The sequence below is a fragment of the Misgurnus anguillicaudatus genome, chromosome 8 (assembly GCF_027580225.2).
Source record: "Misgurnus anguillicaudatus chromosome 8, ASM2758022v2, whole genome shotgun sequence".
In the NCBI taxonomy this organism is placed as follows: domain Eukaryota; kingdom Metazoa; phylum Chordata; class Actinopteri; order Cypriniformes; family Cobitidae; genus Misgurnus; species Misgurnus anguillicaudatus.
In genome coordinates this window covers 12,077,041-12,089,501 of record NC_073344.2, presented here as the reverse complement: position 1 = coordinate 12,089,501, position 12,461 = coordinate 12,077,041, and the positions used below count along the sequence as shown (strand labels likewise).

Sequence of the window (12,461 nt, the reverse complement as noted above, 5' to 3'; positions counted from 1 at the left end):
GGTATTTGTGTGAACTCTTTAGGTGCAAAGGTGTACTTTTTGAAAGGGTACAGTCCCAGGGACAGCTTGGGACCATTTTGTTTTCTGTTTTAAGGCAAGGAAATCCTGCAACACTGATTACTTTCAGTGACAAACATTATAGCACATCCATATTTTTTATGTGATAAGTTTCTGTGCCTCTTCTCCCTTTAATATAATAATGAGACACATTTTACATTCATGAAATAGCCAAACCAAAATGCAGTGTTGCAGAAACAGAATAGAGCTATTTACTGAATTCTCGGGGCGTAAACATTACACAGCAGCAGCAGAAACAACATTATGCACAACAAACTTTTATTCGATTGTTGCTGTTGCTTTGTTAGGCAACTACTAAGGTTACATGCCTATACCATAAATACTGATGACGTTGCGAGTCAGTGAGTTATCTGGCACTGTGCCATTGAAAGATGCTAATAGAATTGAATGAAAAGGGAAATAAATGTATTAGTGAAAGTAGCCGTGTAATAGGATGAAGTTTTTATTAACAAAAATAAGCACACATGCTATACTGATTTGGAGATGCCTAATAATTGAAGCCTTTCCCTGTTTGTTCTGCAGAGACCTTGAGGCGGTTTAATCGGAGGCATGCATGCTGCCACGGTTACCCACCTGGCGCGAAGTTAACTTCCAGTTTGTGTTTGCTTATGGGTCTGGCTTGTGGCTCTGGCGTCCGGTAAATCAAGAAGGTCTGTATAAAATATTCTTGTCTCAACAATATGAACGGGTCTGGTGGTGTAAATTCATCGCATTTAAAGTTTCTTGGCACTGTGCCGTTGAAAGATGCTAATAGAATTTAATGAAAAGCGAAATAATTAGTTAACAGGGTATTGAATGTAGCAATGTAATGAGATGAAGTTTTTGTTAACAAAAATAAGCATGAACACTTTCTCATTAGTCCCAATAAAGCGTAATAAGGTTTAATTGACTGTGATTAGTGCTGCCCCCTGCAGGTTGGATAATTGTGCTCATCAAACGTAATAAGAAACAATCAGGGTGTTATAAGTTTGACAGAGACACTGCAATTTAACAATTATTTAGAAACGTTCAAAGCTTTGACTTTAGAGACGTTTATCATTTGCAATTCGAGTACTCAAATGTTTGTTTTCAGCCAAGATGCTGCCAAAAGTAAGAGATGAAATAAATGATGGGCTTTTCTGGCAATGCATATTTGTAAGGCTTAAAATTCAATTTGTGACTATTTGTTTCAAATTAATTGTACAGTGATCGAGTTGTAAAAGATGACTCATGGCAATGTTCTTTTGAAAATACTGCCAGTCGTGATTCAGACTTACAACAGATCAAGTCAAGTGTCTGGTGACTCTGGAATACAGATCGATCATTTTCACATTGACTAATTGCTTGGATCTGTAACATAACTTACCAAAATAAAGTATGCTACCTTAACATGTTCAGTTCTCTCTCTCTCTCTCTCTCTCTCTCTCTCTCTCTCTCTCTCTCTCTCTCTCTCTCTCTCTCTTTACACATGCTTATGTTCTCAAGAACTACATTAGGAATTTCGAGACTTTAGTCTATTTTAGTAAAGTGTTCATTGGGAAGTGACAAAGTAAGGTCGATTAAATTACCTTCTCACCGAACAACACAACACTAGATTGTCTCATTAATAAACTCCCTTAGCTCCTGTGCAATGCGTTTACATTCTCTGCCACATCATTTGAATGCATTTCTTAAGACAGTAGTCCTATGCATGAAATAACAACAGCAAATCATGGCTGGAAATAAGGAGGGGGTGTCTTGGGGGCACTGAGTTTAGGGACTGAATTTCAGAGAGCGAGTTTCAGTTCAAAAAGTAGAATTTACATCTTTTGGAAATGTCATGAAAAAAAAACAGATTTTCTGGATCTATATGTCAACAACTAGTCTCCATAGTGTATCACTGCCATTTCCACCACTGCTGAAAATTGCATTTCCACATTTAGGATGACATTTGATAGCAGACCTGAAAGTAACATATCTTGTTTACAGGAATCCTGTCCAGTCATATTGATTTGAGATGACACTTACTGGAAAACCAATACTTTGTTGTGTCATTGAAGCCGTATTCATTTACATTCTGAGGAATATGTGACCCTGTCTGGGAAATCCAGGGAAAAATCTCATAATCTAATTCTAAAGTTTAATTTCAGATATTGATTTCACTCAAAAAATGATTTCAATCAAAGACATGACTCAGTCAATATTAAAGTGCACCATTTTATTGCTAAAAACAATGTTATTTTATGTGTTAAGTATAATACAATGTGTTTGCTTGGTTTATGTTTTAAAACACATTATTTTCCACATACCGTAAATTTTTGTAGCTCCAAATTTCAATATCTTCCTGAAGCGCACAGATTTTGTAAAAAAACTCATTGATTTAACAAGCGCTGTGTCCCCAATTGGCCAGTTAATCTGTATATTGTGATTGGCTGAATACCTCTGACGTCAGCCGGAAATGTGACGCTTCTTACCATGTTTAAAAGATTCATCACAATGCAATGCTGACAGGAGTTCATAGCGGGAGGAATTATGATAATGTCTGTCTGGTCTACATCACTAATCCCAGGAAGTAAACTGTTCCCTACAGTCCGTGTGTTTGTTGTAGTCCAAGAAAATAAATTTGCGTTGGAGATGATAACTCGCATCATTACATACATTTGGGGTATGTACCTTTTGCATATTGTTAACATGTATTAATGCACACTTACACAACAAAGGAAAGGTAAAATCGTGAATCGGACCATAGGTTCCCTTTAAAGATATCACAAATATTTGGACTGTTTTATCTCAGAGAAAATATGGAAAGAGACAACAAAACTTAGCTCATTATAATGCTTTAAAGGACTCAATAAATTTATATTGTGTATAAATATCTCTGGAGACTCTTCTTACAGACAGTTTATTCAATTATGAGAAATTACCAGTTATTGAATTTTATAAACAAAATTCATTCGGAATGAAGGAATAAAAACAGAAACACTCTGTTTATCATTATGATTTCAACTAGTGTCCATTAAATGAGAAGAAAATAGAGACGTATGTCACCAAGATTACAACAGATCAGGAATGGAATGCAAATGGTGGGACGGTTTCCAGGCCACTACACTATTGGCTGCGCTAACTGCATACTACCATCTCAAAAACTCACATACAGTTACATTTATTATCAAGTCTCCCAATTTTTCTCGATTTAGTCATTTCATTCAGCCTCATGTGGTCAACAGATAGCATCATTCCCAAACACACCCACTTAAAATTGTGATTTAGAGAGTTCAAATGCACACAAGGGAGTTTATTATTTTCATTCTATTATTATTACTGTCTCGACTCTCAATGTTATAAATTACACTCGCCAATTATGATCCATCTAAGCCCAACAGACCTCTTATCTGTTTAATTACATAATGTAATCTATGACATCACGTCTTATAAATCTTCATTATCAAGAAAAATGTGTCAAACCATAAGTGATTAAATGCACATTAGGGTGCGTGTTTATTTTCGACATTGTGATATTTATAAAACAGTAAGCTTCAAATTATTAACCTCCTAAAACCCTAGCATTGGTTTGTCTTTTTTTAGATTTCTACCAGCTATTTTGGGGTTAGGAAGAACAAATAAATGGGTGATTCTCACGAAAACTTGGTTTTAAAAATGTCAAAGTATTATGCTTCTATTAATTTAATTAACATTTAATAAGCATCTGTTGCGGTAATGATGATCAAAATGTCGTGTAAGCATTCTGACAAGACAATATTTCAAATTAACTGTAAAAAAATGATCTTACCTGGTAGCCATTTTGAAGTAACTGGTCCATGTGCTTGGTCACTCAAAATCAAACTTTATTAAAATTCTGTATGTGTGCTTAAACTGTTCTCAAAAAGTGTTGCGGAGGATGAGAACATCAGGCATGGACACATAATTTTCCTAATTTTTCTTCATTGTTATTATACATGAATATTCAGTAAATATTTTTTCTGTCATCTTAAGCAAAACATCCATTTATTTTTTTTCTTAATATTTTTGTGTTAATTTGATTAAATTACAACATAACGCATGTTCAAACACAGCCGGACACATTGCGGTAATGAGAATTTCAGCAGAAAATGAGATAAAATTTACAATTATAAATTCTTATGTTGAAATCACACATTGTGCAAGGTAGAACACAGTATTGTGTTAATTCTGATGCTTTTTAATGTTACTATATTAAACATTTTAAAGCTAAAATCATTAGTGCCGTGGTGTTTCAATGGTTTTGTGAGAATCACCCAAAAAACAACTAAATTTTTTTCCACGTTTGTGTACAACAGGTTAAAGTTACACAGAAATAAGTATTATGGTGCAAACAACAAAGAAATGTGATGTCCGCATATGTGGAGGTTAAGCTCAAATTGTGACCCTGCCTGTAAAATTCAGGTTTAAGTCTAATGATGTATAGAAACATCAAAGTTTGATTTTGGTGTTTGATTTCACATTGATTTTAATCTTTGACATGACCTTATTCAGTCAGTATTAAAGATATCAAGGTTATGTTTTCACAGAATGTTCTTTACCTTGTAGGATGATTTTATGTAGAAAACAATAAATCACAAAAATGACTTTAGCTGGGTGTTCCTGTACTGTAGCTCAATTAATGGTGCATGTTAGTAACACAAAGTTCATGGTTTTGATCGGGAACACAAAAATGTATTGATTGAATGCACTGTAAGCCACTTTGCTAAAGCGTCTGCCAAATGCATAAATCAAATCTATTGATCTAAATAAAATGTTCATCACCAAAGAGTTCCAAGATTGTGTACACCAACAAAAAGTTCAAAGTTGCCTAGTTTGCAGTCTGTTTAAGTAAATAATTACTTAAGATTTTTGTCAAATCAATATAATTTGTTAAGTTAAAGGTGGGGTGCATGATCTCTGAAAGCCAATGTTGATATTTGAAATCACCTAAACAAACACGCCCCTACCACCAATAGCATCTGGACCTTCTTTTGATAGACCTGCCTCACACATACGCAACCCAGGCAATGGTGTTGGTTAGTAGACACGCCCCTTACTGCTGATTGGCTACCAGTGTGTTTTGGTACTTGGCCCGACTCCCTTTTCCAACGTGTTTTTAACGTTAATCATGCACCCTGCCTTTAAAGCTATTTCAAACTTAAAATTGTAGGTTGAATTGACTTGCAAAACCATGTTTTTTTATCTTCATGCACATTTACACTGTACTAAACTGGTTAGCCTAGTTTTTTATTCACCAGTTTGCTGAGTTTACACAATTGCGGTGATGAATCGCACCTTCTATACTGAGAGATCTGAAGAATCTGCACTTGTGGGTATCACAGTAGTGCACATCTAATTGCTCTCAGGCCCCTTAGCAACCCAGTATTAATTCTGACCCCATGAACCATTGATTTTGTCCCTCATTAGTGTTAGTTTCTAATTATGTAAGACTTACTGGCAATAGGCTTTTAGTCCCTTTAGAGAACTCTCCAGCAAACATGCTTTTGCAAATGAGCTCTCACTACAGTATGTCTGGGGAATAATAGTAACACTTAAAGTACAGCTGTGGAGACTTGGCAAAAGTAGTTCATATGTATACACAGAGTTTAGACTTGGACTGACCTCATAGCTGCGAAGCATCAAGATGAACAGAAAGTCCTCTGTGAGGTCTGATTAATAATGTTAACTCCGGTATAAAACTGAATAGCATGATCTAAGAAATACATTATGTCTGAAGTCCAGCATTAAAGGGAGTTATAGCTCTCTTTAGTTTTACAATTCCCTTGATTTGAAATTGAGGACTAAGGCTACATTTACTTATTAACAGTTTTACAGATGTACAAATTTGTACATATTCATATTCATAAATATTAAAATCACAGGCATTGGTGTTTCTTACTCATATTAATGACAAGACTTATTTACCTAATCAAATGTTCATGACTTTCAGAGAATTAAACAATATTAAACAAGACTACACTTTAAAACCTTTAAATGAATAACATTTCTGTAATAATTTAACCATTTTGTAATATTTAGTTTGTTTGCCATGACACACAAAAAGAGTTTTCTCCTATGCAATCTTTTGCTACGCAACAATAATTATACCAAAACACAACATAAATTCACAAAAGATGTTCATTTTATTAATTTGCTGTAATCCACATTTAAAATGTATACAATTGCAAGAAACAGATTCAAATTCAACACTTTATTCAGCGATCTTAATTCCAGTTCTCATTAGAAAGTCCTTATGATTTTAATTAAAATATTGCGCCTTACTTTACGATACATTTTACGGCAGTGATATCAAACGCTTATTTGCTCTTGCGTGCTATGTCACAGATTTGCGACATTTCCGTCTTTCAGTCGATGTGCTTTTGAAATTTAAAATGCGCACCTTGACAAAGAGAAGCTGGATTAACGTTCTCGTGGATTAATAACTTTAATTCATCTCTGTACTTTATATACTTCAGGGAGGACCGCGGCTGCACCACATTGTCATTTTAACTACTTTTGGTACCGCTTTTAAAATTTCGCAATAAATAAATAATTTGTGATTACACTTGTCTGTCTGTTATTAAATTATCAGGTAACCCTTTACTTGAAGGGGTGTTCATAAGACTGACATAACACCTTCATAATCATGACATGACACGTGTCATGAACATGAAGGAGATCCCATAGACGTTTATGACAACTGTCATTAAGTGTCATTCATTCAATCATGTCATTTTCAATGCAAAGATGACATTGTTCGAGATGTCTTTATTATGACAACTTGACATTAAAGGCAGAGTCCACGATGTTTGAAAAACGCTTTGGAAAAGGAGACGGGCCGACTACCAAAACACACTTATAGCCAATCAGCAGTAAGGAGCGTGTCTACTACCGACATCCTTGCCGGGTTGCGTATGTGAGGGGCGGGTCTATCAACAGAAGGTCCAGATTCTATTGGGGTAGGGGCGTGTTTGTTTAGGTGATTTCAAATATCAACATTGGCTTTCAAACATCGTGGACTCCGCCTTTAACCAATACATCATAACTCGTCATGACAACTTGACATTACCAAGACAACATAACTGACCACTTTTTACCAGTGATACAAATTGAATGTGTAATTAAGTGTTAATACTCTGTCAAATAGTTTTATAACAACGTCAATAATATTATTTAGTTCATAATGTTTTTTTATGTTTCATCCATATGTTTACCAAATAAAATCAATCATTCAATAATAATAATAATAATAATAATAATAATAATAATAATAATAATAATAATAATAATAATAATAATTAAAATTGATAAAATTATATTTTGTTGCATTTGGAGACCGATTTGCCTAAAATTAAATGAAAACAGTACAATAATGGGTTAAGCCATGCAGCGTTGGGTCCATATCGCTGGAAAAACAGTTAATTACATTAAATTAATTAATTAAGTTTTTTGTTTGTTTTTCTTCTATGTCAGAAAATTTCAGACCCTCCTGTGAGAGGAAGAACAAGTTCTGATAGTTGTCAGTTTTTTTTTCAGTTGTATTGTGGACATACATAAAGTTAAGTATAATATTTTGACGTGTCTGTGGCATTTTTTGAGGTATTTAAAATTATTTCACATAGTATTAACACTTAATGACATTCAAATGGCAGTTTAATGTAATGTTAACTCATAAATCTAGGTAGTTTCTTAAGTTTGATAATTATTCTGCTATGTCATGTTTATGACAGATTTATGACAAGTTATGATTAAAGATTAAAATACACATTATCTCTTTGTTACATTGCATAATATAAAAAGAATACATTCCGTATTTTACAATTTTTGTATAAAAAAGGGTTTGGGTTTAGGGTAAGGTTTGGGGTAGGGTTTGGGTGGTAACATTATCGATAAAATGGTTAAAGCAAAAATATACAGCAATCTTTGGTGTAAAAGAGTTGTAAATGTTTTACGTTTTGTAGCTGTAAAATCATAATAATGCTACGATTAAATGTTGCAAATACATCTACATTGTATACGCTTCAGCATCTATTTAAACTTACAGAAAAGTATGTTTTGTGTTTTTGAAAGTTACAGATTAATATAGCCTGAGACCAGGCTATAAACATAAATATAAATAATCAAGAAAGTAAAAGCATCAAGCTGTTTCGTCTAAACTGACTTTTAGAAAAAAATTAAAGAAGTAATATAGCCATATGGGTTTGATGTAAGCATACCAATCTCTCCGTCTGCCTGTTTTCTCTTTGTTTTTCCCATCATCTCCCCATGGACTTCAGTTCCCAGCATCCCTCTCCCGCACCTGCTCCTCGTCTCCAATCACCCTCATCAGCTCCAGTATACTGTATGTTCCTCTGTTTTCCCTTGGCCATGGTCCGGTATTGTTAACTGTCAGCGTTGTTTATTGTCACAGATGTCTGATGTTAGCTGTAATGTGTTGTTCCTGACGTCTTATGATGTTGAGTGTTAGATGTTTACAGTTTGTATGTTCTTTAAGTTCATTGTTTTATTAAAGTTTGTTTGATCATTGGATTTCCCTCGTCTCCATCATCCTTCCTAGAAGGTTTGCCATAAGGGTTAACAAAAGGTTAAACGATTTAATTGAACCGTCCCTTTAAAAAGCAATCACTAAATACTTTTTCTTTTTTTCTGTTCTACATTTGTAAAAAAAAGAAAACCTGCCGCTTTGGCCTAGAAAGCACCAGTGTGTAGTTAAATTAGAATGATGCATGAAGCGTTCACAGCTTTGGCGCTTTGAGCCTTGAGGCAGAGAGATCTAATAGCTTGGTATTACTTGCATCTTTCTTGAGAGAACATCTAGTACACGTGCTGCAGGATGAATAAGACGCTTATGCATGAATGCACATATTACACAAATCAATGTTTCTTTTCAAAACTGTGATTGACAATTATATGACAGTGTGGCCAATGCTGAGACAGGCAGCATTTGAGCTGATGGTAATAACAATATTTAAAGCTTTGATACAATTCTGATGTGATTAAGCTTTGGTTATACACCGATCAGCCATAACATTATCATCACTGACAGGTGAAGTGAACAACACTGATTATCTCTCCATCATGGCAATGTTTTGCTGGGAAAGCGAAATCGAGCATCCGTGGGATGTGCCGGACAAACAAGTCCGATCCACACGCAACTTACAGGTCTTAAAGAATCTGCTGCTAATATCTTGTTGCCAGTTAACACAGCACACCTTCAGGGGTCTATAGTGGAGTCCATGTCTCAAAGGGTCAGGGGTGTTTTGGCAGCAGAAGGGGGACCAACACAATGTTAGGAAGGTGGTCTGTCGATTGGTGTATCTGTCAAAGGAAAATTATAAAAATTGAAGAAAGCAGCAGGCTTTAAATCAAGGCTTTAAATTTGTTGTTTGTACACTTACAATTACAATACAGAATGCATTTAGATTTCACTGTGTAAACAAACAGGCTGAAAATAATGAATGTTATTAAACGCTAATCTCAAGTCAAAGTAATTATTACAGACAATGTTTGTTCGTATTACAGCAGTAAGCCTCACTGAAATAAATAGATTTGTTAGATTGGTATAATAATTCACACAGTTTATCCTAGAACATATTTGAGTTTGAGTCTTGTCTCCCTCTCTTTCTAATACACCCTGATTTTATGCGCATTTTGAAGTATCACATAAGAAACAAGTGATGGAAAGTGCTAGCTTTAGGTGGTTTTTGACTTATGCGAAAGGGAGTAAATGCTAATAATGCTTATAGAGATGGAGATGCTTTTGCAGCCCTGTCTTTATTTCCTAAGTGTGCCTTGTTTCAAAATTCATGAAAAAGAAAACAAACAAATGCGAATAAAGTGCGTTTTCCCAAATTGTGCATTTGTTTTTTTTTGTTTTTTTAATTAAATGTGCAGTGTGTCATTTTTAAAAGGATCTCTTGACAGAAATACAAAACTATATGTAAGGGATAATGTAGAGGTAGCCGGTAGTTATTGGGAAATAAGCCCCGACAGTGTGATCAGGACCCGACGCGAAGCTTATTACACGGCTACTTGCCACATAAGAAAAAAAACTGGACATGAATATGAATTTGAAACATTTTATTGTCATATTTGTTTTAAATTAACATTTTTATCCTTCCGCGAAACTTTGCACAGATGCATAAAATGATCGTAATACCTTATTAAGATCCTCTGCTTCATACTTGTCTCCATTTTTTCTCTTTTAGCCAGTCTTTGAGAAGTTTAAATGCCCATTCTGTATTTTTTTGTGTGTTGGCTTCGTAGCTGTCATGCTCTATTTTGTCAAGTTCAGTCTCAGTAAGCTGTCTGTGTCTTGTCGTGGTTGTCGAGTGTTTGTCACAAGATGGCGCCAAACAGACAGTAATCTTTATTGATCTTTATTGGCGCGGAGCGATTTTACTCGTGCAAGTAGTGCCGGCTATGCGTTATTAATTTGGAGCGGTTATTATTTGAAAAGAACGAACCTGCAAATGTCTCAACTGACCAATCAGAATCAAGCATTCCAGAGAGCCGTGTAATAAGGGTATATAAAGACCTTTTTATAATGAACCGTTATGTTTTTATTACCTTAGAATGAGATATTTTAATCTACACACACTGAGGGTCACCTTTGCGTGGAAGTCGCCATTTTGTTCCGCCATGTTTCTACAGAAGCTCTTAACGGACAAACTTTTTTACTAGGTTATCTCCGATGATGAAATTTTTCCGGTGGTGGCTATCGTAGCTTCTATGCGTTTCAAAAGCGATGGGTGAGCAGTGGACTGAGCCGTTGGTTGCAATTCGCAACCTCACCACTAGATGCCGCTAAACTGTACACACTGCACCTTTACATTTTGAAAATATTTATTTTACGTTTGGATGAAAACCCAGCTAAAGTAATTCATGCAGTTCTATAAATAGCAAAAAATGACTAAGGTTTTCCGAACAATACCCTTGTTTTTTATTGGTCGGAAATGAGATCCCACTCCAAAATGAGAATAGTTAAGTTATTATTAAAAAAAGAATAGTTATTTGAAATAAACTGAATTGGTAATCACAGTGACAATTCAGCCTGATCTCACAGAAATTTTAGGTGGCTATTCTGTATAAATTCGTACAAAGTGAATCGTCCGAAATTGTATGATTATTATGAAAAACAATTAAGAAAACCCCACCCCTAACCCCAATGTCACATGGGTGAATTGTACAAAAATGTATAAATGTGGTCGTAAGAATTAGCCACATTGTAAAATACGTACGAATTGTCATAAAATTGGAAATTTACAGAATTTAGTGTATATGAGAGTTTTTTGGCATAGTGCGGAAAACCTCTAGAAAAAAGTCCAGTTGGTGTTCAAATTTTGTTTAAGCCAGGTACACACCACAAGATAATCGAGCAGAATTTGGGCCGATTTTCCTCCTTACGACAATCCCATAAGTCCCGATCATCTTCGTGGTTCTACACTTTCTACACAACGTGGCCAATATTATGATGACACTTTCATTCCAGTAAAGGCAAATCTTTGTCAAACAATGACATTTCAGAGAAGCGTTTGCTTCCAAATTGGTGGGAAGAATTTATAAAGAGCCCTTATCTGCTTCAGCACGACAATAGCCCTGTGTACGAAGTGAGCTTTAATATGGAAATGATTTATTGAGTCTGCCGTGGAAGAACTTGATTGTCCTGGATGACCCTACCGCACACATTCAGGATAAATTGGAAGAGCGTGAGCTGGACCCCATCACCTATCATCAGCATCTGACCTCACAGATGCTCTTTTGTCTAAATGCGAGCAAATCTCGGCAGCTGTGTTTTTCAACATCTAGTGGAAAGTCTTACCAGATAAGTGGAAGCTGTTATTGAGGACCAGCTTGTTATGATTGCCAATGGCTTAGGAATGTAATACTCAACGACCACGTTTGAGTGTGTGTTTTTGTGTTCACATATAGTTATATAGTCCGTGCCATTGCATTCATCTATTTACCTCTTCAGTCAAGTTGTTCCAGAGTTGTTTTCGAGGGATGAGGCAAGTAGCTTTTCTAACCTTGTAATCACGGATGTTACCATGACAATCGATTCAGTGCAGTAAGTGCAGCTGATAGCTGCGGTTGTCTTGGGCTACCAAAGAAGGGAAATATTGACTTTCTGCAAATTCAATCCGACCGTCCTTTAGCTGTAACTACGACCGGATGTTCACCACATCATCACAATCATTTAATCATTCAGATTTTTTGTTGCTATGGTATTTGTCAAGGCCAATTTTTTAAGTCAAAGCTGGGACACTGTTAATTTCGTCACTGTCACCACCAGCATCAGGGATTCAGAGACGATGTTTTGACCTTTTCAAGCTCAGTAAGAGAGATCAATGTATTCTTAAAATAATAATGACAGTAATGGACCTCACTTATAAGTCAGCTGGAATTTGATTATATAACATGCATGA

The 12,461-nt window shown here is 35.3% G+C and overlaps 1 protein-coding gene across 1 annotated transcript in view; it reads left to right on the top strand.

The window, feature by feature from the left end:
• Nucleotides 1–624, top strand: part of LOC129450573 (cystathionine gamma-lyase) — a 47,346-nt gene extending 46,722 nt beyond the window's left edge. Inside the window, exon 12 of the mRNA XM_055213441.2 lies at nucleotides 601–624. Coding sequence (XP_055069416.1) covers nucleotides 601–609 — 9 coding nt within the window. The 3' untranslated portion in view covers nucleotides 610–624. The remainder of the gene's footprint in view (nucleotides 1–600) is intronic.
• The last annotated feature ends 11,837 nt before the right edge of the window (nucleotides 625–12,461 follow it).